This window comes from Notamacropus eugenii, chromosome 5, assembly GCF_028372415.1.
Source record: "Notamacropus eugenii isolate mMacEug1 chromosome 5, mMacEug1.pri_v2, whole genome shotgun sequence".
In the NCBI taxonomy this organism is placed as follows: Eukaryota; Metazoa; Chordata; class Mammalia; order Diprotodontia; family Macropodidae; genus Notamacropus; species Notamacropus eugenii.
In genome coordinates, this window is record NC_092876.1 from 360,941,534 (window position 1) to 360,969,179 (window position 27,646).

At 36.2% G+C, this 27,646-nt stretch overlaps 1 protein-coding gene across 4 annotated transcripts in view; it reads left to right on the forward strand.

Moving 5' to 3' along the window:
* IFT57 (intraflagellar transport 57) overlaps positions 1–27,646 on the forward strand; it is a 72,060-nt gene that overhangs the window by 15,217 nt on the left and 29,197 nt on the right. For 2 of the 4 annotated variants that reach the window (XM_072614061.1, XM_072614064.1), the window contains 2 exons: positions 4,026–4,061; positions 13,475–13,597. In XM_072614061.1, coding sequence (XP_072470162.1) covers positions 4,026–4,061; positions 13,475–13,597 — 159 coding nt within the window. The remainder of the gene's footprint in view (positions 1–4,025; positions 4,062–13,474; positions 13,598–27,646) is intronic. The other 2 variants (XM_072614062.1, XM_072614065.1) reach the window with 1 other exon arrangement.

Genomic DNA, 27,646 nt, shown 5'->3' on the forward strand with positions numbered 1-27,646 from the left:
TTCGCAGTTCAGAAAAGAGGAGGAAGTCAGCAATGGAGAACTACCAAAAATAAAAGAAGATAAACTGAGCTCAACAATACATGAAGAAAAAAGTGATAAAAGCCCAGATGTCTGACCTTCATCATTTGTTCAACATGTGATAAAGCAAATAAGGTCAAAGGGCCTCTAGTACAATAAAGAGAAAAGAACACTCTCTTTGGAATAAGAAGGCCTTTTCACATCTTCTGTTTACCTGAGTGATCTTGGGCAAGTCACTTGACCTCCCTAGACCTCCTTTTCCTCATCTATAAAACGAAAGATTTGGATTAGATGGCCTTTGAGGACCCATCTAGGACTAAATATATGATCCTATGATCACTGGCAAAAAACAGTATTATATACATAGATTAGCCCGAAATATTTGTGATTACTTGGCAATAGTCAATATAAACTAAGGGTAGAATATGCATGAATACACTGTAAAATATCCAGTGATAATGTATGAAAAGCAAAGAGGTGTTGTCAATATCCCACTGGCATTTCCTTAACTGGGGAGCCAGTGGGCCCAAGGGAAATAGTCATCTTTGAATCCTGAGCTCAGGAAGGGAAGCAAGGTTTATTTAATTATAGTGAAAGGAGGAATAATTAGAGGAACAAGGACCAGGATTTTTGCCAAAATACCAGCCACCCCTAGATTTAAATGAAACGTTTCCTGGTAACTGAACTTTTCTGAAAAATTCTTAGTGTGTGATAACGATCACTGCTGACATCCTGGCTATGACTATCAAGGAGCATATCTGTGAGGGGACCACATACCAGCTGGCAGCTGAGGACTGAGGCTAATTTCTGCTCTTGGAGAGAGGGAATAAGTGCTGCCATCAAGACTGCGACTCATCCTGAGCATACTGTAGACTAGAAGATTATCTAAATTCTCTACCATATATGGATAAATCCTTTGAGTATTTTTGCTCTCAGAATTCAGGAGCTGGAACTTGGATTTGGGGATAGGAAGAACAGAATAAGAGGAGTAATTTTTTTAAGTTTATAGAATTTAAGAAGCATAATCCTTTATTAAAGGTATTTTATTTTGATCACTAACAGTTTTATGGACCATTGCAAATTGGGAGACAGTGATCCAGCAGCATGGTCTTGTCAAAACGTATGCCTAGTAGTAGGACAAGGATCACCAAAGCAATGTCTGAAACATTGGGAAACATCTGTTCACATGGGAACAGGTAGTCAAAGACATTAAACCCATGTCCTCAACCTTCCTAAAGTTAAAGCAGCAAGGGGAGTAATACCAACAAGATCTCTTATTCTATAGCTTTCAACTTTCAACCCCCAATCTTCTCCTCATCCTCATCATTCATTGACCAGTCACTGCCCTATTGAAATCCTTAACCTAAAATCCATGGGAGCCAAAGTGAAGATTAGAACTGAGGAAGTCTCTGTTCAAAGTGGGACTTTTACTTATTTCATCATAGGGATCAGGAGAAATGTGTTGCTGGCATTCAAAGTTAGAACTCCAAATGCCTTTTTTTTCCCTCACATAGAAACAGTGTTAAACATGTTGGTTGGGTTCTATAGTACTAAGTATAGTACAGAACTATTACATTTTTAGTATCCTGTGGGTTAAATTAGCTTTTATGGGTTATCTTGGGAATGTAGCCACCATTTTATTTAATCATCACCCCTAACTAGATCATGAGCTCCATGGTCATAGGAACCATGCCTTCTGTATTTCCCTAAGTACCCAGCAACTGCCTTGTGCATAGTAAAGACTCAATAAACATTTGTTGAACTTAAATTGAAACAACAAATGAATGTTTGGAATGTAACCAGAGGGATGCTGGAGCCAGTTCAAACTGTCTCAGTAGTTAAATTTTCATTGTGAGAATTTATACCTTGGAATTAAGCAAATGTTTATCTCAGATATCAATAAATGCTACAAATCAGCACTTGATTTATTGTTTTGTTGTTTGTCTAGATTTAAGAAATCGATGGAAAAAATGTTAACAATGGAGATTAAATTTTAAAGTGTGTCATGTACTTTTTTCCCCAGAGAGTCAGTTGTTATATACTTACCAGCAAACCACTGAATACAACTGTTAATCTAGCATTTAGATCCAAATAAGCCAAAAAATTCCAAATTGAAATCCAACAACCATTGGAATTCTTATTAACTACCATTTCCCATTTAAATGCATTATTACCTTACCAGCTTTTTTAAACAGTATTTTTGCATTGTCATCCTGGGATGTGGGGGTCATAGGATACAGATGATACACTTATAGTTATAAAAAGAAAGAAAAAATGGTTTAGGATGGATATACAAATGGTTATTAGGAGGAAGAAAATGCATTTCTTCATAATTTTTAGTATTAGACATTAATGTCTCATGACTTCTCCCTTAGGAAAAAATAACCAGATATGAGTAGTGAGCTAGAAACAGTTTTTATTGGTGTAGTATGGCTTCCCCACACTGATCACCACTGGCTTGTGACTGCTAGATAGAACCTTTTTTGCCCCACTCCCATTAAATAGAATAAGTAAGTTTAGGTGATTTTTTTTTTTCACTTTGTGACTGTAAAATCCTCTAAGTACTAAATTCCATTGACTTGGATTATATAGTAAATATCCTTAACAGGTAAGACTGATTGCTATTCTATAAGAGAAAGAAATCTAGAATACCAGGTGTTTGTGGATGGTCAGCCATCAAGTACTAATGAGGCAGAAAGCTCTTTCATTTTTTAAAAATCTGGCAGACTCACCAGGTTGCCCACTAAAGCCATCTGCCTGAGACAGCTGTGTGTCTGACTGCAGCTTAGGATCCCACAGGTTGCGCTTTCACAACAGGATTGCTATTTAGGTTTGTCTCATAATAGATTTAAGATTTTATAATTCAGTGAGAAGGACTTACAAAGTAGAAGAGAGATTATTTTAGTAAAAATGAATATGATGGGACCTTTACCAAGACAAGAAATATGCAAAATTTAAAGAAAATAGTGCATGTGGTATGTGTAAAACCAGCAAAATATGTTAAATTTGAAAAGACATTGATGAACTCGTTGTTTGGAACTGTCTTCTAATAGAAGCGTGTTATGAGTGGTGCTCAGATCCTTGCATTCGGAGCCCAAGTCTAATGAGAAATCACTAGTGGGAAAATGAGCAGAGGCTTTGGTGATTGGTTGTCTCTGGTGACATTGCTAAGGGAGGGTTTAAGCTGCATGAAGATGAGAATGAAGGCTGTGCTAGAGCTTCCAAGGCAGTAGCTTCTGCAGTGCAGGGAGAGGGAGGCAGTGTCTGTTCACATGTAACAGCATCACACTGGCACATTGCATTCTCTTTCTCTGGTAAAAAAAAAAAAAAAAAAAAGTAAGGAAGCCATACATACTCTAAATGCTATTTTAAAATGCCCATCACTTCATTTCAAAACATTTTTTTCAAACATGTCTTAGACACTATTCTTCTTCATTGAAATGCTAAATTTGAGATTTTAGAAACCAAATCTTGAGTTATACAGAATAAAACTAAGCACTTCAAAAGGTTTGAACACAATTGGTTTTTAATTGCTTAGCAAAAATATCATTGTACCAAGAATGTGAAATTTCAGTTTGAAAAGCAAAAGCTGTAAGAAAGTGAAAATGTGGGCTTGGAATGGAAATGTTATTTTAGTTTTAGCTAGAATGTCACTAGTACAGATTTTCAGTAATGACAGTCAAAGAGAAAAAATGTAGGGGTTTTTTTTTGTTAATTTAAAAAAAATAACCTTTTTTTTACACTTTTATGATTTTGCAGTTTTTGCTTTCTTATTCTCTGTAGTGGAATAAAGACTGTGGTGGAATTATTTTTAGTTCTCCAATTTTCCCCTCATTCTTAAAACCTAACTATCTGGAAATGGACACAAATGTAGGAAACTGGGGACAAAAATCTGTTTCCTCTGCTTTTAGGAGGACAGATGATTCTTTCCCTCCTCAGTGGAAATTACAGAGTTTCACTCAATCTGTTAATGTAGTTTTTTGTTTTGTTTTGTTTTTTTGAAACAGGCAAGGTTAAGTGATTTGTCCAGGGTCACACAGCTGGTAAGTGTCTGGGGTCGAATTTGAACTCAGGTCCTCCTGTCTCCTGGGCTGTGTCACCTAGCTATCCCTGTTAATGCAGTTTTAGTTGTTTTTTTTTTTACTCAAAATAGGGGTGGGGGGTTTTCTCCAAATTCTCATCTTTATCTGAGGAGTAAGCTGTGAAAGTGGAAAAGACATGAATAAGACTTTTCAACGTGCCTTCTAGTTCTGAGAGATAGAACTTTGTGCTTAACTTAGAGGAGCTTGCTAGCACTAGCATAATAGCATTCTTTTGTGTCACATGGACTTTAAAGAAAATGATATGATTTTTGTCCACCAGAAACTTAGGATTTTTATGTATGATCTTTCATGGAGTATAAAACAAAGTCCCAAATCCTTAACCAGACAGATACTCTAGGCAAAACAATCTGATGTCTACCTATCTTTCCAACCTTATGTACTACTGCTTCCTTACATGGATAGTTCAGCTAGATGGATCTTCTCAATATATCCCAAATGTACCATATTATTATTGCTTCTGCAACTTTACTTCCTATACATGAAAGATTCATTTATCCAGACTGAGCTTGAGTCATGCAGATCCTTAAAGGTCAAAGCAAAATTCTGCATTTTCAATAAAGTCTTTTCCTGACCATGCCAACCCTAAGTGATTTCTTTTAGTCAATCAGTAAGCATTCATTAAGCTCTTACTATGTATCAAGCACTATGGTAGGCATTTGGGAATATAAATACAAAGAATCAAACCATCTTTACTCTCCTGAAGCCTGCATTCTATAAGAGGAGATAAGAATATGTATGTCAGGGGAGACAAGGAAAAAAAAAAAAAATATATATATATATATATATATATATATATATATACACATATATAATGGGAATAAGTATAAAGAGAACAAATACAAATAAATACACTGTGACTAAGAATAGGAGTCATTTCCATTTGACAGATTCTAGAAAGACTTTGTGTAGAAAGAAGATGGTGCTTCTGCTGTCTTTTTTCTTTCTATTTTAGTTTTCAGTATTCACTTTTATAAGATTTTGAGTTTTAAATTCCCCCCTCACTCCATTCCCGCTCTCCAAGACAACATGCAGTCTGATATAGGTTGTACATGTATATTAAACATTTCCACATTAATCATGTGAAAAAATCAGAACAAAAGGGAAAAAACAGGAAAAAACCCCAAGAAAGAAAAAATAAAGCAACAAAAAAATGAAATAGTATGCTTCAATCTGCATTCAGACTCCATAGTTCTTTCTCTGGATGGGATGGTGTTTTCCATCTTGAGTCTTTAGGAATTGTCTTGGATCCTTGCATTGCTGAGAAGAGCTAAGTCTTATCAATGTCAATCATCACACACTGTGGCTGTTACTATGGACATTGTTCTCCTGCTTCTTCTAATTTCATTCAGCATCAGTTCATGCAAGTCTTTCTAGGTTTTTCTGAAGTCTACCTGGTCACCATTTCTTATGGAACAATAGTATTCCATTACACTCATATACCACAACTTGTTCAGCCATTCCCCAATTGATGGGCATCCCTTCAATTTCCAATTCTTGGCCATCATAAAAAGAGCTGCTGTAAATATTTTTATACATGTGGGTCCTTTGTCCTTTTTTATTATGTCTTTGGGATACAGACCTAGTAGTGGTATTGCTGGATCAAAGGGCATGCACAGTTTTATAGCCCTTTGAGCATAGTTCCAAATTGTTCTCCAGAATGGTTGGATGAGTTCACAACTCCACCAACCGTGCATAGGTGTTCTAATTTTCCCATCCCTTCTCCAGTATTTATCATCTTCCTGTTTTGTCATGTTAGCCTATCTGATAGGTGTGATGTAGTAGCTCAGCATTATTTTGATTTGCATTTCTCTAATCAATAATGATTGAGGGCATTTTTTTATATGACTATACATAGCTTTAATTTCTTCATCCTAAAACTGCCTATTCATATTCTTTGACCATTGATCAGTTGGGGAATGACTTGTATTCTTATAAATTTGGTTCAGTTTTCTCTCTGTTTTTTTAAATGAGTCCTTTATCAGAGACGCTAACTGTAAAAATTATTTGCCAGTTTTCTGCTTCCCTTCTAATCTTGGTTGCCTTGACTTTGTGCAAAAATTTTTTAATTTAATGTAATCAAAATAATCTATTTTGCATTTCATAGTGTTCTCTAGCTCTTGTTTGTTCATAATTTCTTCCCTTCTCCATAGATCTGACAGGTAAGCTATCCCTTACTTTCCTAATTTGCTTATAATTTAACCATTTATGTCTAAATCATGTACCCATTTTGACCTTATCTTGGTATATGGAATAAGTTGTTGGTCTATGCCTAGTTTCTGTCATATTATTTTTCAGTTTTCCTAGCAGTTTTTGACAAATAGTGAGTTCTTATCCCAGAAGCTAAAGTCTTTGGGTTTATCAAACAGTAGATTACTGTGCTCATTGACTACTGTGTCTTGTTTACCTAACCTATTCTACTGACCCACCATTCTGTTTCTTAGCCAGTACCAAGTAATTTTGATGATTTCAGCTGTGTCTTAAAGGAAAAAAATAATTAAAGATTGAACGGAGGTATGGTGATCAAGTAGATGGACAGGGTCAGATGTGGGGGATGTTGTAGAGGTAGAAATAGCCATTTTGCTCAGCTGATTAATTATGTGAGCTGAGGGAGAATGAGGATTGATAGTGATAGGGAGTGATAGGGAGGCTATGCCTTTGATATAAATAGCAGATTTTAGAAAAGGAATGGGTTTGTGGGGAAAGATAATGAGTTCTGTTGTAGTCATGTTGAGTTTAAGATATTTCCAGGACATCCAGTTTGAAATGACTATTAGACAATTTGTGACACAGGGCCTAAGTTCATGAAATGGATTGTACTAGTGAAGGGGTGGTGGGATAACTCAGGGTAGGGGGTGTAAGGATCATGACCCAGGGCAGAGCCTAGGAAGATACCCACAGTGAGAGTACATGATATGAATGCTGAACAGCAAAGGAGATTGAGAAGGAATAATCATATAGGTAGAAGAACTAGGAGACAGAATGGTATCACCAAAATCCAGAGAGGATAGTGTATCCAGAGGGGAGGGAGGTCAACATTGACAAGTGTAGTAGAGAGGTCAAGAAGAATTGAGAAAAGTCTATCAGATTTGACAGTTAATAGCTCTGTTATTTTGGAGAGAGCTGTTTCATATGAGTGATACAGTCAGAAGCCAGGTTGCAAAGGGTTGAGGGGTGAATGAGGAAGAGAGGAGAGTAGGTGATTTTTTAAACTAGGAGTTTGGCTGAGAAAGGAAGATATATAGGATGATGACTTAAGGGATTAGGTAGGGTCTAGTGAAGTAGAAAAAAACTACTAGAGAAATTATGAAGACTGGGGAGGGGAGAGATGGTTAGGGATATAATATGTTGGAAAAGATAGGTGGGATCAAGTGCACATGGAGAGGAGTTGATCCGGGCGACTACTTCATTATTAGAGACTGGGGGAAAGGGTTTTGAGAAGAGAAACAGAAGAGAGAACTCACGGTGTGAATAGCCTCAATTTTCTCAGTAAAGAGAAAAGTAAATAAGTTAATCTGATCTAAAAAGGATAAAGGGAAGTGAATGATAAGCTTGAGGAGAGAAGAGACAATTCCATCTTTCACATTACCATCAGCCTTTTTATTGGGGGTCTTACCTATGATTTCATCATTATAGCGACTTCCCAGTATATAAACTTCCTCTTCTGGTACAGATTTGCAACTCTTAAACAAGTTATGGTCTTAGAGAGTTGCCTGGGGCCCTGAGGCTGAGTGGCCAGGTCACACAGATACTGAGTGTCAGATGCATTATCTTACAATTGAGTCTTTTCTGATTTCACCGTCAATCAGTTAAGCAGCAGCAGTTAATTAAGCACTTGACTGTTAGGCCTTCTCAAAGTTCACTTTCACACTTTTACTAGTTTATTCACTTTCAGTAATCACCTACTGCTTTTAAGATAAAAATACAAATTTCTCAAAGGCTACCTTTCAAGGTCCTTCACGGTCTATCTTATCTGTCCTGTGTTATTTTCCACAACTCCACAGCCCACCCACTATTCCTTCAAGCCATTCTATTTAGTGTATCCTAAATAGGTCCTATTAATTGTCTTCCTCTGTATTTGCATGCACTGGTTTCCTTACCTGGAATGTCCTCTCTTCTCTTCCTCACTCTAAATTCTAACCTTCAAATCCTATCTCACTTCCTCTGTGAAGCCTGCCAATCACACACTGAACTTTTCCTCATCTTAGTCTCTTCTATAACTGTCTTTAACATTAATTTTGATAACCTTTCACTGTCATATTTCTGACACATTTATTTATATATAATTTTTTATATATTTTAATCGCAACTCAAAATATTATAAATTCCTAGAGATCAAGGAACAAATGTCAAAACGGAGCTCATTACCTCCCTCCTCCCTGGACCCAAACCCTCTCTCCACTCCTACCCTTCTTGCTACTCTAGAGGCAACACCATCCTCCCAGTCCTTCAAGTTCCCAACCTAGGAATCATCCTGGATTCCTCATTATCTCTCACCCTTCATATCCAGGCTGTTGCCAAAACCTGTCAATTTTACCTTTTCAACATCTCTTAAATACACTCCACTCTCTCCTCTGACACTGCCACCACTCTAGTGCAGGTCCTCCTTATCTTGTGCCTTGATTACTGCAATAGCCTGATGGTTGGCCTGTCTGCCTCAAGTCTCTCCCCATTCCACTCCATTCTCCAGCTACTAAAGCAATTTTCCTAAAGCACAGGTCTGATGAGTTCCATTGGCCTCCTTCTCCCTCCACCTCCTCACCTCTACAATAAACGTCAGTGGCTCTGTATTGCCTCCAGGATCAAATACAAATGCTTTATTTGGCATTCAAAGCCCCTCATAACCCCTCCTACCTTTGCAGTCTTCTTATAACATACTCTCCTACATACATTCTTCAATCCAGTCACATCAGCCTCCTGGCTGTTCCACAAACAAGACACTTCATCTCTCAGCTCTGGGCATTTTCTCTTGACTCTCCCTGATGCTTGGAAAGCTCTCCCTCCTCCACTTTGACCACTGACCTCCCTGGTTTCTTGCAAGTCCCAACTAAAGTCCCACCTTTTACAGGAAGCATTCTCTAATCCCTCTTAATGCCAGTGTTCTCCCACTATTAACTATTTCCTCTTTATCATATATGTAGCTTATTTTGTATATATTTATTTGCACTTTTCTCCCACCCATTCCTTAACAGAAAGAGCTGTCTTATGTTCCTGTTTGTATTTGTGCTTAGTACACTGTCTGGCACATCATAGGAGCCTAATAAAATGTTGTGGGTTTTGTTTTTTTTTGTTAGTAGATTGACCATATCTGGTCTAAATTTTGTTTTTCTCTTATTACTAACTACATAGTAATTCTTTTTGTTTGTTTATTCATTTTGCAAAGAATATGATTAAAACTTTTTTTCTCTAAATCACAGAATAAGCAGTAATTTGCTCTATTTGAAAGTTGGGTTTGGGGTCAGGATGTGCTAGTATGGTCTCAGAGTGCCTAAAAGACAGAACAGACTAATACTGAATGTCCTGGTCACAGCTGTAGGGGTTTACAATTAGGAAGGAATGGAAGAAGATAGATGCACTAACAGCTTATTCACATATTTGTACAATTTAAGCCGATCACTGTGCTTTCTAAGGACCAACTCTTAACTATATGCTGTGTCGTGGTACTTTGTTACATCCATGATTTCCTATGTATTTCCACAGCTAGTGCTGATTATACTCCCTCTATTCTAGAATTTCTCATATCTTGCTCAATTCTTTCCCATGTTTTCCTCCAACTCCTTCCCATTATCTCCCCAATGCCTGAGAGGTTTCCTTTCCAAACTTGTTGTTTGTTAATTATCACAGTAACTGCCCTGTTCAGGCTAACCATCTAATGCCTTTCACTCTCACTTTATGATCAGCTACTTCTTTTCTTGGTAACTGACTTAATAAAAGGTGAATTTGGAAATCAAACCTTTCAAAGGTCACTTAACATTCCTAATTGAAGTGATAAAGTGGTGGTTTTATATCGGGGGGTTTTTCCCTTTTATAAAAAAATTTCTTGTTGTGAGAATATGATTTTCTCAAATGATCAGTTTACTCAGTCTGGGATAAAATTTTTTCTCATTATCAGCATTGAAACTTGAGGGTGTTTTTTTTTGTTGTTTTTTAATTTTCATGAACCAAGTGTATTTAAAGACATGAGCTTCTATCTATCTTTTTCCCTTGATAGATTAAGTAGTAATTTGAATCATTCAGAATAGATCTAAATATACATTTTAACTTGTACTATTAAACATTTATCTTCATGGTAATATACTGTTAAATCATGTAAAGCCTAATATAGCAAGAAAGCAATGAATCAAACTCACTGAATTAAAGAAAAATACTTTAAAGAGACTTGCAAGATTTTAAGATTCTTCTGACCTAAACTTTGATTTACTTAAAAATAGTTATATCTTCTCTTAATTCAAGTAGCATGTTATTGTTCCTCAATCTAGCTTTCCATTTACACCTGAAACATGAAGAGGGGAGTCCTGGAACCCAATAGTAATACCTCACCTATCTGGAGCTTGACTTTCTCACCTGTCTAGAATAAAATTAAGAAAAAAGTAGGGAAGAAGCTAAAAAGACCTTTGAATCACCAAAATAGATGTCACAAAATCCTTACACTAAATAAAGTGTGTGAATTTTACTGATAGGAGAGTTTCTCAGTTTTCTCAGTTTTTCATTCAAAGTGTTCAACTCTTATTATGCACATAATTTTAATTATAATTTAATTATCTGGTTTCCAAGGCCATAAAAATTGCAAGAAGCAAAATGGATAGGCATGGGGTATACTGTAGGCAGGAATAATTTGAGTCAGCTGGCAGCAAAGGAACAGAGAAAAATTATGAGGGAGAAACAATAGATATAAGAATGCAAGAAGATTGTGGTCTCTTTCTGTGAAATACCTTAATAAGCTCTGAGGGCACCACTCTGTGTTACATATAGTACAGTATAAAATTTGATATTCATGAGGCTGGTTCTGAGTTATAAAGAAAAAGCTAAACTGCTTTCAGTAAACTCTCCTTTAAGGAAGTAAAGAAATTCTCCCTTCTATTATTATTAGGCGCCTTCCCCTGGAAATTATTTTTTTACTTTCTTCTCTGTGTATGTAAGCTTTCTTCTCTTTGTACTTATAGCTTACACTATATAGACTGTAAGCTCCCTGAGGACAGGGGCCTTGTTTGTTTTTTATTTTGGATCCCCAGTACCTGGTACTTATTAGATACTTAATAAATCCTTTTTGAGTGAATAAATGAATGTGTGATGTATTTTTGTTAGAAATAATTAAAACTGAAGATGTTATTATTTAAAGAGGATTAACTATTAGTCAAGAGAACTCTTCATCCAGAGTGATGCTGTGGTTCAAGGATTCTTGATGGTTGTGATCTGGCTTTAGGCTTAGCTGTCTCTACAGCAGCTCTTCACTAGGAAAGGCTGTTTCCCCCAGAGAAGTACCTATCCCTGTGAATGCTGGTTTACGTTGTAGGAGGGCTTTGTCATCACAATAGATCATTTTGATTAACCAAAGCAACTACTTGTTTCTTTTCTACCCAGAACCGTGCATAAAATTATATTTACTAAATAGAGAACAAATGAGTTGGAAAGTATAATTTTCTAAGGGAATAATATAACCAGTGCAAGGTGTGGGCTTTGAAAATTATATATACTTCATCAGATTTATGGCTTATTTAGTTAATGCATCATGTTACTAAGTATTAGGAATTTTTGTTGGGGAAAATGGTAGTCAGACAAATGGGGCAAACAAAGTAATTGAAATGTCCTGAGTTAATGCAGTTTTACAGACCCCTAGCCTTTTTCTTTTCTCCCCTTCCTCATTAAGTAATTAGTTGGATTCTGGTAGTGTTTAAGTTATTTTCTAGGAATGAATTAGGAAATTTGAGCAGCTACATTAAAGGCTTTCAGCTCACTAGGGTATCTTACTGATTAGCAAGTTACTACATAAATGAACTAAATGACGCCCTTGTGTTCTGAAAAGGGTCCAGCTTAGAGCATGGAGCAGCTTATGAACTGGGATAACTAAGTGAAATTCTTACTAAGTGACATTATGTATATTACTGTCCATTAGGCACTCACCAGAGTCTATATTTTCTTTACACAGGGTGTCCCAAAAGTCTTAGTGTAGTTTTAAACCTCCAAAGTGGGTGTTAGTCTCTGAGCCCTTAAAGACCTCAAGCACCAGGAGAATTCTGAACTGCGAATCTTCAGAGTCGTAGCAGAAACAATGCTTGATCTTCAGTCAGAGACTGCCATTTTGGGGTGAACTTGGCCAAGTCACTTCTTACTCTGTGCCCAAGCTTCCTTTTAATGATAGGGTTGAATTAGATAACATCTGAAATCCCTTTCCATTTGAATATCAGAACGTATCTTGTTTTGCATTTTTAGGGTCAAAGATTTAAAGATTGAAAAGACTTTCAAGGTGATCCTCCTATTTTTATGGATGAGAACGTAGAGAAAGACTTGCCCAGTGTCACATAGATAAAAAACAACAAACCTAGAGCCGAATCCAGGTATTAGAGTCCAAATCTAGCTCCCTTTCCACCATACTACGCTTTCTCTTTCCAAATCTAAGTTCAGCCCCCTACATAAGACTATATCGAGGTGGTACAGTGGGGATAGAACTCCAGGCTTGGAATCAGAAAGATCTGAGTTCAAATTTAACCTCAAATACTTACTAATTCTGTGACCCTGGGTAAGTCACTTCAGCCCTACTTGCCTCAGTTCTTAAAATGGGGGCATACTAGAGAAGGAAATGACAAACATTTCAAGTATCTTTGCCAAGAAAACCCCATGGACTAAAGGCCACGGGTTCACATAGAGTCAGACATGATTAAACCACCGAACAGCAACAAAACGAACCTGCCTGGCAAAGCTGAGATTCAAACTCTAGTTCCATGGCTCCATATTCTGTAGGAAAATTCAGAATTCTTTCCACTGAAACATACTGCCTCCCTTCAAAGAAGTGGATCGGGGTTCTCTGCCAGTTATTACGTAGGTGATCTTAAGTCACCTCAACTCCCTGCCCCTCAGTTTCCCTGTCTTTACCCTGAGGAGATTGGACTAGAATAGATTCCAAGGTCATTTCCATCTTTCAGTCTGTGATCCTGTGATTCCTATACTCTTGCTACTTTACACAGAGTTTTGAATAGTTTTGCCTTTGATATGGGTGGAATGATAGAATAGTTTCTGTTCCCATTATAATTTCAGTAGTACTGTGCCTCATTTAAATTGTGTACTGCTGCTAAAATGCTTCAAGATTTCACCATATCTTTTTATAAACTTTCAATCTTGTAATATCTTTCTTTTCTTAGGATATGAACGAGTCTGCCAAACAAGAAGATATTTTGGAATCTACAACAGATGCTGCAGAATGGAATCTAGAAGTGGAACGTGTACTACCACAACTGAAAGTCACGATTCGGACTGATAATAAGGTATAGAGAGACATGAAGAGGCATGATGTCGGTGCTAGCTGTTCCTGTCAATACTACTATGATCGTGTCCCTTCCCCTACACCCCACAAAACGAGCCAGAAAAATGCCTAGATGAAAGAACCAAAGGCACCTTCCTCCTCCCTACCCCCTTCCTTCCTTCTTCCTCCCTCTTTCTCTCTGTTTTCTTTCTTTTTTCTTTCCTTTCTTTTCTTTCTTTCTTTTGCTCCATTGTATGCCCAAAGCAGAATGACACTAGGAGATGTGTTCCAGATTTGTTCTGGAGTTCCAAACTGGTTGAAAAAACAATGCTGTTGTTGCCTCAATGTTATCTTATAATAGGCCTTGAAATCTGTTTTTTTTAGAGTTGACCAAACCAGTTCTCATGACAACTACAGAATTTACTAGGATTTTCAGAGGTTTCCTAGACTTGATATAGTTTTATTCCTCTTTCCCTTTAAACCAGCTTGGTTTAGGAAAGAAGGAACACATTGTTTTAAGAGTCATCTAATGATTATATAAGACAATTTGTATTTGTTTATTCCGAGGTGTTGTCACATCTCCTATATGTCAATTCATTTAGGGCTTATTTTTCTCGGGGAGAAATCTTGTCCAAGATTTTGGTTATATCAGAAGAAATTTACCTCTTTAATTAAAAGCCAATTTGTTATGCTTTTATGATTATATGATAATATAATATTATATTACAATAAAGTGTTATCATATTAGTAAATAATATCATGAAGGAAAATTGTAATTTTTAAAAATTTTACAAGGAAACTTTCAACCTTAAAGATCTCTTTCATTACTTAAATATTTAAAACATATGACCACTACATATATATGTGTGTATTTATTAAAGACATTTATATCTCTGTGTTTCCACCAAATATGCTACATAATACAAATGATAATAAATAGTATAAATCACAAATGTTAATGGACATAATGGCATTTAGAAAATTAAATACAAGTTAAATCCTGTGCCAACAGATTTTACTACAAAAAGTTTTTGTATAACAAAAGAATTTCTAGACCCCTATTAATACTTGCTTCTCCTTATAATCCAATATGACAGAATCACAATATGCTAAAAAGAATTTGCATAATAAGATTTGCCCTGTATTTGATCTTGTAGCAGCTTACCCACATTGTAGGCATAGGACCTAGCAGGAAATAAGTAACTTCATAATGCTAGCTTTTGTAAACCCAATCTTGGAAGGGGATTAAATATGTTACTTCAGGGCCAATGTCAGGAACCTTGATGGTGATCAAGTCAAAAACAATTGACTTCCATTGAAGACTTGCCAGGAGTAATTTCCTCCATCCACTTTAAGAATTACATTAACCTTTTGGCTTAAGTTTTTGTAACATATTTAGAAACTATATATGTTCTGTTTGGTTAAATGGTGTTGAAATGTTCAAAGAAAGGAAAAAAAAATTTGTTGCCTTCAAGGAGCATCTAGCAGTAGTTGGTTATAAAATGATGAGACCATAGAAGGTGGGTGCTGAACGAGTCAGAGTTATGAAGCAGAAATGTATTTACTGTAGTTTCATTTTGGGGAAGGCCTTAGAGAGCTTTGCGGCAAAACACACCAGAATGATATCGTGGCAAAATGTTGGATTTGTAATCAAAGGACTAGGCTCGGGTTCACGCCACTTTTTCCCTGTGTGAGTTTGGACATATTAACCTCTGTAGGCCCCTGTGTCTTCCATCCATGTAATGCGGTAGTTGTACTAGATTTTCTCTTAAGTTCCTTTTTGACAACGTTCCCCTTAGCTACATTCCCCTTAGCTCTTAGCGTTGGGATAGGTGTGTTGTTATAAAGAGAGAAATTAAAAGCCATTTATATGCTCAGTAAAAAAGCAATAGTAACTGTTTTCTATTAAGACAAAAGGACAGTCTGTGTAAAAAATTTTTAAATGTGAGTTCTGTGAGTGATCAACAATAGCTTTGTAAATGAAAAATAAATGTTCTCAAAGTAGTAAGGAAAGCAAATTATAAGTAATGAGAGTTGAATAGCAAGTTTAGGGACAGAGATATTTGAATTTGTAACTAGGGATGTATATTTTTGTTGGTCGTTAATATGAAATTGGTCAAATTAAATAAATTGACGGGGGGAAAAGTTAGTGCTAAAGGAAGCAGTGTGTGGCTATAAAGTTGTGGAGACAGAAGGAAGTTTGGTGTGGCTGTCAAGCTATGAAGAGGTGATAAAGACTGTTAAGAACTTTGAAAAGGGGTTTCAGTGCCTTAAATATTTGGAGATCAAGCTCCCAAAGCATGCAAAATATATTTGTAGAGACTTAATACAAAGTGTTCCCAAAGAAATAAAGAACAACTTAAGTTGTTAATTCCTCTTCTGACTGGAAGAATATTTAGTGCTTTATGGCTTGGCAAAGTGACAAGTTCAGTCACGTCTGACTGTTTGTGATCCCATGGACATCTGTGTTCATGGAGTTTTCTTGCAAAGATACTGGAATGGTTCGCCATTTCCTTCTCCACTAAAGTAACAGTACGATCAAAGTTAATATACAGTTTTAATGCTCTACTGATCAAACTATCAAAGAGAGAAATTGTAGAAATTGATAAAATAATAACAAAATCTATTTGTCAAATCAAAAGGTCTAGAATATCAAGGGGGAAAGATGAAGGGGGAATAGCCATTTCAGACCTCAAATTGTATTTTAAAGCAGCAGTCATTAAATCTATATAGTATTGGTTAAAAAATAGAAAAGTAGATCTGTGGGATGGGAAGAATTGGACAAGGGATAATCAGAAATAATGGAACTCTGTCAAACAGTGTTTGATAAACCTGAAATCTTTGGGAAAGAACTCCTTATTTGATAAGAACTCAGAAAATTGAAAAGCAGAGTATTACAAAATTGTAAATAAGCAAGACTCCAAAGAAGAGATCTGAGAAGTCACCATATTTCCTTCCCCAACCCCCTTCTACCGCTCTCTTACACTCACATTCCTTTGCAGACATGGGAGGTTGATGGATACGGAACATTGCATATATTTTTATATTTTTCGATATATTAATTGGTTTTGCTGCATATTTTTTTCTTCTGCTTTTTTCTTTATTTTTTTCCCTTTAAAAATTCTTTTTTTTTTTTATGTGGGAGAGAATACAGGGAAAGATTTAGATAATTCAAAAACAAGATATTAGTAAATATTTATTTTTAAAAGGTACTTAGGAGCTTAAAAAGTATAAGCAGCCACAAATAGTATTTTTTTTTTTAATCTCAGTCAGTAAGGAACCTTTTGCAATAATTCAACAATGATTCAGTGATGTTGTTAAACATCTACTAGATGCTGGATACTAGGATACAAATGCAAAAAATAATATATTTGCTGCTCTCGAAGAGCTTGCATTCTATTAGGGGAGACAAGAATATATATATATATATATATATATATATATATGCACATATACATACATATATGTAAGCATTCCCGAGTATAAATAAAAAAGAAAATAAATACAAATAAATTCAAGGTAGTTAGGGAGAGAGCTACGGTAGCAGCTGGGAGAATCAGGTAGAAATTGGTTTTTGAGCTAAATCTTGAAAGAATTCTATGAGGCAGAAGTACAGAGGAAGGGTATTTGAGACATGAGGCACAAAGATAAAGAGAAAAGGGCAAGGGACAGAGCCTAGGTTAACACTTATGATTAGAGGTCATAATAAGCAAAGGAGTGGTCAGACAGGTAGAAGAACCAGGAGAGAATGAAGTCACAAAAATTCAGAGAGTAGATTATAACCAGGAAGAGAAGGCAGTCAGCAGTGTCAAAAAGAGCAGAGGTCACGAAAAAAGGGTTTGTGAAAAGATTGTCAGATTTGGCAGTTAATAGTTCATTGATAATATTGGACAGAACTGTTTCAGTTGAGTGATGAAGTCACCAACCACATTGCAAAGGGTTTAGTGAGTAGTTAGTGAGAAAGAGAGGAAGTGGAAGCAATAAGTGTAGTTGGGTTTTCCTAGGAGTTTGACAAAGGAAAAAAGAGATATGGGATAGAGTTGGGTGAAGTTTTTTTGTTGTTGTTTTTGGTTTTTTTTGTTCTTAAGATAGGGGGATGTGATTGTGTTTGAGGGCAAAAGGGGCCATAAAGGACCCCAGAGGAAGATAGCAACTTTGGAAGTAGAGAGAACCAAGACTGAGGTGTAGAGTTCTGATTGGGACTAGATGAGAATGGGGCAGGATGGTGCAACTGGGTTAGAGTTCTACCTACACAGGCATCAGATACAAACGACGTGGGCATTGGTTTGAGGGGCCATGGAAGCACCATTACCTGGTTCCACCTATTGAATATTTGGTGGGACCCTTCAGAGACTGACTTTAGAAGGTGGAAGCCTGATGGAGGAGAAAGTGTCCGAAGTATTAGAGAGAAAATTTGACCTGTGCTGAGAGTTTGAAGCCTAGAAGAGGAAGGGAAGGAAAGGACAACTCTATATTTGGAGCTTTTAGCTCAAAACAAATTTGAAGCTCTGAAGAGGGGCAGGAGTTCTGAATTGCTTGTCATCCAAGGAATAGTAAAAATGGTAGGAGCTGTCATGTGAGAGATTGTGCTTTAAGAGTCAGAAATGTAAAATGGTAGTGGTTGACTCTTTTGGATCAGGGACAGGCATGACAGATTTTGTCACTCTGTTAACAAGAGAGTGATCTACCATATTCCCAAGGCATATAACCAAGCCATAGCAGAGAAGTTCCTAAGCCTTGTTTAAAAAAAAAAAGAAAAGACTTGGCTGCTACCTATTTGTGATGATTCACCTGGACGTTCAGAGTCGCAAGGAACCTAGCAAATATTACAAAATAACACATAGTCACTTTCTGGCCAGCAACTCTAGCCCATGCTAACTCCACTCTTCCCACATCCATTCCTATTTCTTCTCCACAGGAACTTTGGACTTCCTCCCTTGGAACCACTCTGGGCTCATAGGTGCCTTTTCACAACCAGGTCTCTTCTGTCCTTACAGGCTAGTAGCTCCTAACCTCATTCTTAGTGCTTCTTCTCCACCTTTTCCCTTCAACTTTCCTGCCTTTCCACCTCCCCTTTATCTGTTCTTTCTCCATTTGAATGTTAACTCCTTGGGGACTCCCTTGTTTGCTTCTTAGTTGTATCCCCAGTGCCCAACACACTGCCTAGAGTATAACAAGAATTTAATAAATACTTTAAGTACCTAACTATCTATCTAAGTCTTGGACAAAAATAACTGAAGACCATCAGGGACTACCTTGAATGGCAACAGACTTCCCAAATCCCACATACATACCTACTCAGGCAAAAACCTAAATATGACAACAGACCAAATATTTTTTTTTTCTTTTTAATGTTCTACGATCACTACCATAAAACTTAGATTTTTCTCCCCACCACCCCCCTCCCTCCCTAAGATAGCATACAATTCTATGTAGGATCTACACATACTTTCCTATTGAATACGTTTTCACTATAGTCATGCTGTGTAGACGAACTAAAACGAATGGAAGAAATCATATAACAAATCAAAACATAATACACACACACACAAAAATGATCTGCGACATTCTGCGAATGAATTCCATAGTTCTTTCTCTGAGCTTGAAAGGCATTTTGCCTTAGAAGACCATTGGGAATTTTTTTGTAAGTTCTTGTGTTGTTACAGAGTTCCAAGTCTACCAGAAAAAACTCTCGCACACTGTGGTCGTTGCTGTGCACAAAGTTCTCCTGGTTCTGCTCCTTTCACTCAGCATCAGATCATTTAAGTCCTTCCAGGCCTCTCTGAAGTCTTCTTGTTCATCATTTCTTATGGCACAATACTATTCCATTACATTCATATACCATAATTTATTCAGCCATTCCCCAATTGATGGGCATCCTCTTGATTTCCAGTTTTTGGCAACTACAAAGAGTGCTGCTATAAATATTTTTGTGTATGTAGGACCCTTTCCCATTTTTATGCTCTCTTGGGGATACAGTCCTAGAAGTGATATTGCTGGGTCAAAGGGTATGCACATTTTTGTAGCCCTTTGGGCATAGTTCCAAATTGCTCTCCAGAATGGTTGGATGAGCTCACAGCTCCACCAACAATGAATTAGTGTTCCAACTCTCCCACATCCTCTCCAGCATTTATCATTTTCTTGTTCTGTCATGTTTGCCGGTCTTATAGGTGTGATATGGTTCCTCAGAGTTGTTTTGATTTGCATCTCTCTAATCAAAGGGATTTAGAGCATTTTTTCATATGATTATAGATATCTTTAATTTCTTCCTCTGAAAATTGCCTGTTCATATCCTTTGACCATTTATCAGTTGGAGCAGACCAAATATTCTTCAAGAAATTCAATGAGACACTATGACTTTTCCACCCAAGAACTGCACAAAAACCTCAGTCAGAAGACCATGAGCTATTTGTTCATGGAAAGAAAACCTTCTAGCAAAGCCAGTGCCAGTGAAAGCAAATTAACTAGCAACCTTCTGGAGCAACCAGAGATAAGATAGAGATGTATAACCTTCAAGATTTTCTGTCTGGAGACAGCAAGAGCAGAGGACTTCCCTGAGAATGTCCCAGCATGGTCAGAAATCCAGTGTGGACCTCAGAAGCCCTTGGGAACAAAAGGACCACTGTGTGCTTGGCAGCATTTAGAATGGGCCACTCTAAGGCACTGTAGTCAGTCATAAGGCAACATAGAGGATCCTGAAGATCCATGCGTGACTAACCCTTTGAGGCAGAGGTCAGTGCAGGAACTTAAATGATTCAGGTGGAGAACAAATAGGCCAAGCACCCCACCAAATGCACTCCTCGTGTGTGGCATCCTCCTGACTTAAAACGCCAGTTTAAGAACTAAAGCTAGAGAGATGTGTAAACCAAGAAGATACCAAACACTATAAACAGTATTATAGATCCAGAGATGCCAAAAAATCCAAATGAGAAGGAGAGAGTAATACCATAACAACTTCAAGCAGACACTTAGGAAGAAATGGATTTTACATAAGGATTACATGAATACCTAGAAGAAATGAAGTAAGAAATTAAAAAATGAAATAAAATTTCTGTAGAAAAGAATTGGAAGGTAAATAGCTCAGAAGAGAAAGTGGTAAATCTTACATATTTCCTGAAAATTAGATCAAACAAAATTCAGTGCAGCCATGAGACAGCAAGTAATGTTAAAACAAAATCAAAAGATTGATATATGTGTGCACGTGTGTGATATATATACATATATATATGTAGACACACACACACATATATACATATATATATATACATGTGTGTATATATATGTGTGTATATATATATATATACACACATATATATAAGAAACTGCCCTAGAAAACAGATCAGGAAAATATAATTTAGGAATCATTGGATATCCTGAAAACAGTGATTAAAAAAGTAAGGCCTGGATACTATACTTCAAAGAATCGTGAATGAAAACAGTCCAGATCCATTAGAAGCAGAAGCCAAAGTAAAGATAGAAAAAACCCACTGATAACTTCCTGAAGAATGTCATAGTCCCAATCCAGAGCTTCTTTATCACAGAAAAAAATACATCAAGCAGCCATAAAGAAAGAATTCAAATACTGAGGAGCCAGTTAGAATCTCTTAAGATATAAATGATATAGTATTATGAATGGGAGGAGAGCTTGGAACACAGTATTCCAAAAAGTAAAAGATACTGATGTAGAACCAAAAAAATATCTCAAAGCTAAGTATAATTTTACAAGGAAAATGACCCTTTAATGAAAGAGAAGCCTTTCAAGCATTCCAATGAAAATACCAGAACTGAATAGGGATTCTGAAAAACAAACATAAGACTCAGGAGAAACCTAGAAAGGTCAGTTTATTTGAGCAATTAGAAGAGGTTTATGATGATGTGATGCTAAGCATGTTTGATGGGGGTGAAGAAACAAATTCTTAAGTCCTTAAGTAATAAATTTTTGAATTTGAAAACGTTCAGAACCTTAATATCTTCAGAGGAGGGAAAAGTTAAATGAGATAAACAGAGAACTTTGGTGGGATTGGCTCTGTTCTGAGAGGAAAAAGAGAAGAAAGTAAAAAGAATATGGAGTATAGGAAGAAAGGAGAGGAAGGTGGAACTTGCTGTTTCTTAGGATTAAGATGTGTGAAAAGAAGAGCATAAAATCATGGAGAAGGAGGTGGGAAGGAGTAGGCATCAGATGCACATCATTTAACCCACTGAATGATGTAGAGCACTGAAGGAAATTCAGAAGGAAGCACCAACAAGCCAAACAATTTTGAAAGCAATATAACGTTAATCTAATATTGTTCTAGCAAACTGTGATCTTTGTGGAGCCTATTTTATTTTCTAATATATTAGTTTACCTTCTTAATGACTTCATGCCATCTGTCTTTATCCAAGCCAACAAGAGCATAGCTGAGGACTAAGCTGTCTCCTCCTAGCTGTACTTTTCTATTTCTATTAATGCAACCTTAGATGATTTTTTTTTTTACAGCCACAGTATACTGTTAGTTTTTATTCAGGTAAAACTTCTACTTTTTCATATCAGTTCTCTGTGTCTGGCCAATCAGTAAAACATTTACTAAGCACCTACCATGTGTCAGGCACTGTGCTAAGTGCTCAGGATAAATAAAGGCAAAAACAGTCCCTGTTATTTTTTTTCTCATGGTTTCTCCCATTCACTATAATTCTTCTATGCAACATGACTGATGTGAAAATGTATATAGGGAGCCCATGTAAGACTGCATACTGTCTTGGAGAAAATTTAAAACTTATGTAAGTGAATGTTGAAAACTGAAAACAAATGAATTAATAAGTTTGGGGGAAAAAATAAAGTTAGCAAATTACTGACAACAAGAAGAAGAACAAAACAGTTCCTGTCCTCACAGTTCAGTCTAGTGGGGAGATAGCATGGCAAAGAATTTATATACAGGATAAATAGGAAATAATCAGCACAGGGAAAGTACTCAAATTAAAAGGGATTAGAAATGACTTCCTGTGGAAGGTAGGTTTTTATCCAGGACTTGAGGGAAACCAGGAGGTAAGAATGAAGAAAGAAGGCATGAATGACAGCCAATGAAAATGCCTATAGAGTCAGAAAATGGAGTGCCTTGTTCAAGAGCAGAGTATTGAAGAATACATCGGGATGTGTAACAAGAAGAAGACTGGGAAGGGGTTCGGGGAGAGAGGTAATTGTTGTGAAGGACTTTAAGTGCAAACAGAAGATTTTATATATTTGATCCTAGGGGTGATAGGGAACCACTAGAGATTATTGAGTAGGGAGATAACATGGTAAAATGTGCTTTTGGAAAACCAGTTTAGCAGCTGGAGTGGAAGATGGCCTGGAATGGAGAGAGATTTGAGACAGGAAGACCAACCAGCACACTATTGCAATAATCCAGGCATGAGGAAAAGAGGGTCAGTACCAGCGTGATGGCAGTGTTAGAGGAAAGAAAGGAGTATATTGGAGAAAAATTTTGTATTATTATCAAATTCACATGTTTTCATTGATCATTCTTTCAGATGAGAAAGAATATTGTAACAGACTTTGCTAAGTGATTTCCTGGCTACCATGTCTGGTCATTTCAATCAGTCTGACTCTTCACAATTCTGTTTGGGGTTTTCTTGGCAAAGATATCAGAGTTGTTTGCCAGTTTCTTCCCTAGCTCATTTTACAGCTGAGGAAACTGAGGCAAACAGGGTTAGGTGAGTTGCCTTGGGTCACACAGTGAGTATCTAAAGCCAGATTGTAACTCAGGTCTTCCTGACTCCAGGTCCAGCACTCTGTCCATTACACCACCCAGATGCCCATGTCTGCAGCTACTGTCAGAGAAAGAAGGCATCCCTATAGATTATAATACAGTTTAATCAACCAACCACGGAATCATTTCAAACAATATTTAGTAAATAAATATTTTCAAACCTAACTAGTAAAAACATTCATCCTAGTTCTATAAACCTCAGGTAAGAATCTAGTTTTAATAATTACGGAGAATAGCACTTACCATTCATCTATAGCATGGGTAAAGGAATTCTGTCACTAAATGTAGGGAAGGAAGAACATTTGGTGATAGATTTCCTTCTAAAATAGTTCTTTCCTCTTCCTTTATGATATACAGACATAGTGACAACACCTCCTTTCTCTTCCACTGCCTCAACTTCAGTCCCCCCCCCCCCCCCCCACATCATGTTCTACTCTTTGTGACCCTGTTTGGAATTTTGGTGGCAAAGATACAGGGGTGGTTTGCCCTTTCTTTCTCCAGATGCGGAGACTGAGACAATTAGGGTTAAGTGACTTGCCCAGGGTTGGCCACACAGTTTAGTTAAGTGTCTGAAGCCAGATTTGAACTGAGGAAGGCAAGTCTTCCTGATTGCAGGCCCAGTGACCTGTCAACTGTACCACTTAGCTATCCCTTACTACCCTAAGTATTTTCTCATGGAACTTCAATCCTTAATGACCCATTATTTCACCACTTATTAGTGCTCAGAAAAATATTATATCCAGCTGCAGTGTATAATATAGGAAGGTAAGCTTTACATCAAAAAAAATCATCATCATTTATTGAGAACTTAATATATGTCAAGTATTGTGCTAAGCTCTAGAGATGCAAAGAAAGGCAAAAGAAATATATGCTAAGGATGTTAAATTGACTTTTCTCCTTCAACATTTAGTAAATCATGTACTTTAGTTTTTAGGAAGAATTAGACAGTTTGAAAACTTTGTTCTTACCAGACATAATAGATTTATTTTAAGAAGCAAAATTCAAGGTTTAGGCAAAAGAGCCATAGTGTTAAGTTTAAAAAACATTTGTTCTTTGATATTTCTATTTACTATTTCTTGAAGTACATCATCACATTTTAGTTTCCATTTTGGTAGTAAAAATATAATGATCCAACGTTATTAGATAATCACTAGTCTTTAGGAATTCTCATTTTCAGGCAATTTGGCTTAAATTAATTATTTCCAATTGATAGCAAAAACATTTTCTTTCTGAACATTTCAGATTGAGCAAATGCAGCTAGAGGATCAAATTTCATATTTTACAGGTTGGTTAGAAAAGTACTATAATAAAGTCAGACATCTTCCATTAAACTTGATAATAGTAAAATAGAATTATACACTAGACCATTTACAAGGTGCTAATGAATACAAATTATCTGTACTTTTCACATTCCAAATAAACAAATTTTATATGAAAACACATTTTTAAGGCTTCTTTTGGGTAATTATCTCCTCAAGCACTCACTTTCATCTTTGAATTTAAGACATTAGATACTACCTCAGTGTCCACCTTTGTTCAGCTCCTGGCTAAAACAAAAACTTATTTTGGCTAAAATGACAATGGAGCAATTCTTTGTAAGCATGTGCATGTGTGTGTATAGACACAAAGATGCAGACAGGAATGGATTAAATTCTCTTTAGAATCAACGTATCTCATTTTTCACATTTAAATTTGTTTTTAAGTTTCATGAAGATGGGGAAGACAAGTAATAAAGGGCAGCAGTTAAATAAATCCATTATGGATTTACCTTTTAAATGGCCTTGGATCATTTGCAAATCAGCCTCATGTTTCGTTGGCACCTAACCAAACACTTTATCTTCTTGGCCTTCTAGCAGAAAGTTCAGATTTGTTCTTACTTTTCTTGCCAGCAACAAAATACAGAAAGGTAAAGCTTCTTTTTGTTTCTTCTCTGCATTTTACAATGCCCAAGAATTGACAATTTGCAACACCTAATGACAGTCTTTTAGCTGTATGTAGACTCTCCATTTTGTGGGCTATGGTTATCCATAGTTTTAATCCTGGGAAAACTGAAAAGTGATCTGAGAGAAACTAAACTCTTGTTGCTTATCACATTCAAGCCATCACCTTTTGCTACAACCTGTACTTATGGAATTAAACATTAACATTTGTTTAATATTCATTTTTAAATTTTCAGTTCCAAATTCTCTCTTTCCCTCCGGCCCTTCCCCCATCCATTGAGGAGACAAGCACTATGATACCCCATTACATGTGAAGACATGCAAACCATATTTCCATATTAGCAAGAAAAATGAGAGAAAAATGTGCTTCAGTCTTCACTACATCAGTTCTTTCTCTGGAGGTGGATAGCATTTTTTTTATCATAAGTCTTTTGGAATTACCATGATCAGAGTAGCAGTCTTTCACAATTGATTATCTTTACAATATGGCTTTTGCTGTATACAATGTTCTCCTGGTTCTACTCACTTCATTTTGCATCAGTTTATATGTCTTCCCTGGTTGTTCTGAAACCATCTCTTTTGTCATTTCTTACATCCCAATAGTATTTCATCACTGTCATATACCACAACTTATTCCTCAGTTGATGGGCATCCCCTCAATTTCTATTTCTTTGCCACTACAAAAAGTTGCTATAAATGTCTTTGTAGATATAATCCCTTTTCCTTTTTCTTTGATCTCTTTAGGATACAAAGCTAGTAATGGTATTTCTGGGTCGAAGGGTGGGTATAGTTTTATAGCCATTTGACCATAATTTCAAATTATTCTCCAGAATGATTAGAACATTTTACAACTTTACCAGCACTGCATTAGTGTTCCAGCTTTTCCACATCCCCTTCAGCATTTATCATTTTCTTTTCTGAAATGTTAGCCAATCCGATGGGTGTGAGGTGGTAGCTCAGAGTTGTTTTAACTTACATTTTTCTAATTGGTAGTGATTTGGAACATTTTTTCATGTAACTAGTGATGACTTTTGTTTCTTCTTCTGAAAACTGCGTGTTCATATCCTGTGATCATTTATCATTTGGGCAATGGCCCTTATTTTTATAAATTTGACTCAGTTCCTTATATTTGAGAAACAAGGCCTTTATCAGAGAAACTTGCTGTAAATTTTCTTGGCTCTCTAAAATAATTCTTCAGTAGTTTGATTGATATGGCACTGAATAACTTATTATATTATTAAATTGGGTTGGCCTACCCATAAGCAATTAATATTTCTATAGTTGTTTAGATCTGTCTTTATTTTTGTAGGAAGTGTTTTATAGTTGTATTCATTTAGTTCCTGGGTATAACTTGGCAGGTAGATTCTCATGTATTTTACACTGTCTGTAGTAATTTTGAATGGAATTTCTCTTTCTGTTGCTACTGGGTTTTGTTGGTAGTATATAGAAATACTGAGGATCTACATGAGTTTGTTTGATGTTGTATAACTTTGCTAAAGTTGTTAATTGTTAAACTAATCTTTTAGTTGATTCTCTAGGGTTGTCTGAGACTATCAAGCTATCATTTGCAAAGAGTGATAATATTGTTTCTTTATTGCCTATGCTTATTCCTTCAATTTCTTTTTTTTTGTCTTATTTGCTATAGCTAGTATTTCTAGTAGAACATTGAATAATAGTTGTGATAATAGACATTCTTGTTTCACCCTGATCTTATTGGGAAGGCCTCAAGTTTATGCCAATTACAGATGATGCTTGCAGATATTTACAGATAACATAATTACAGATAAGGTTTTAGATAGGTACTGTTTATCATTTTAAGAAAAAATCCATTTATTCCTATGCTTTCCAGTGGGTTTTTTTTATAGGAATGGGTGTAGTATTTTATAAAAAGCCATTTTTACATCTATTGATGTAATCATGATTTTTATTGCTTTTAGTATCAATATGTCACTCATGCTTATGGTTTCCCTGATATTGAACCAGCCCTCCAGTCTGTGTGTAAATCTCCCCTAGTCATAGTATATGGTCTTTGTGATATATGTCGCTGTGGTCTCCTTGCTGGTATCTAGTATTTTCTTTAAGATTTTTGCATCAATTGGTTTATGGTTTTTCTTTTTCTGTTTTTGCCCTCCGAAGTTTAGGTATCAAAACCATATTTGTGTCCTAAATGGAATTAGGTAGGACTCCTTCTTTACTTATTGTATCTAATAGATTATGTACTACTAGAATGAATTGTTCTTTAAATGTTTAGTAGAATTTGCTTGCAAATCCATCTGGTACTAGGGATTTTTTCCTAGAGAGCTCATTTATGTCTTGTGCAATTTCTTTTTCTAAGATGGGATTATTTAAGTATTCTATTTCCTCTTCTGTTAAACTGCGCATTTTATA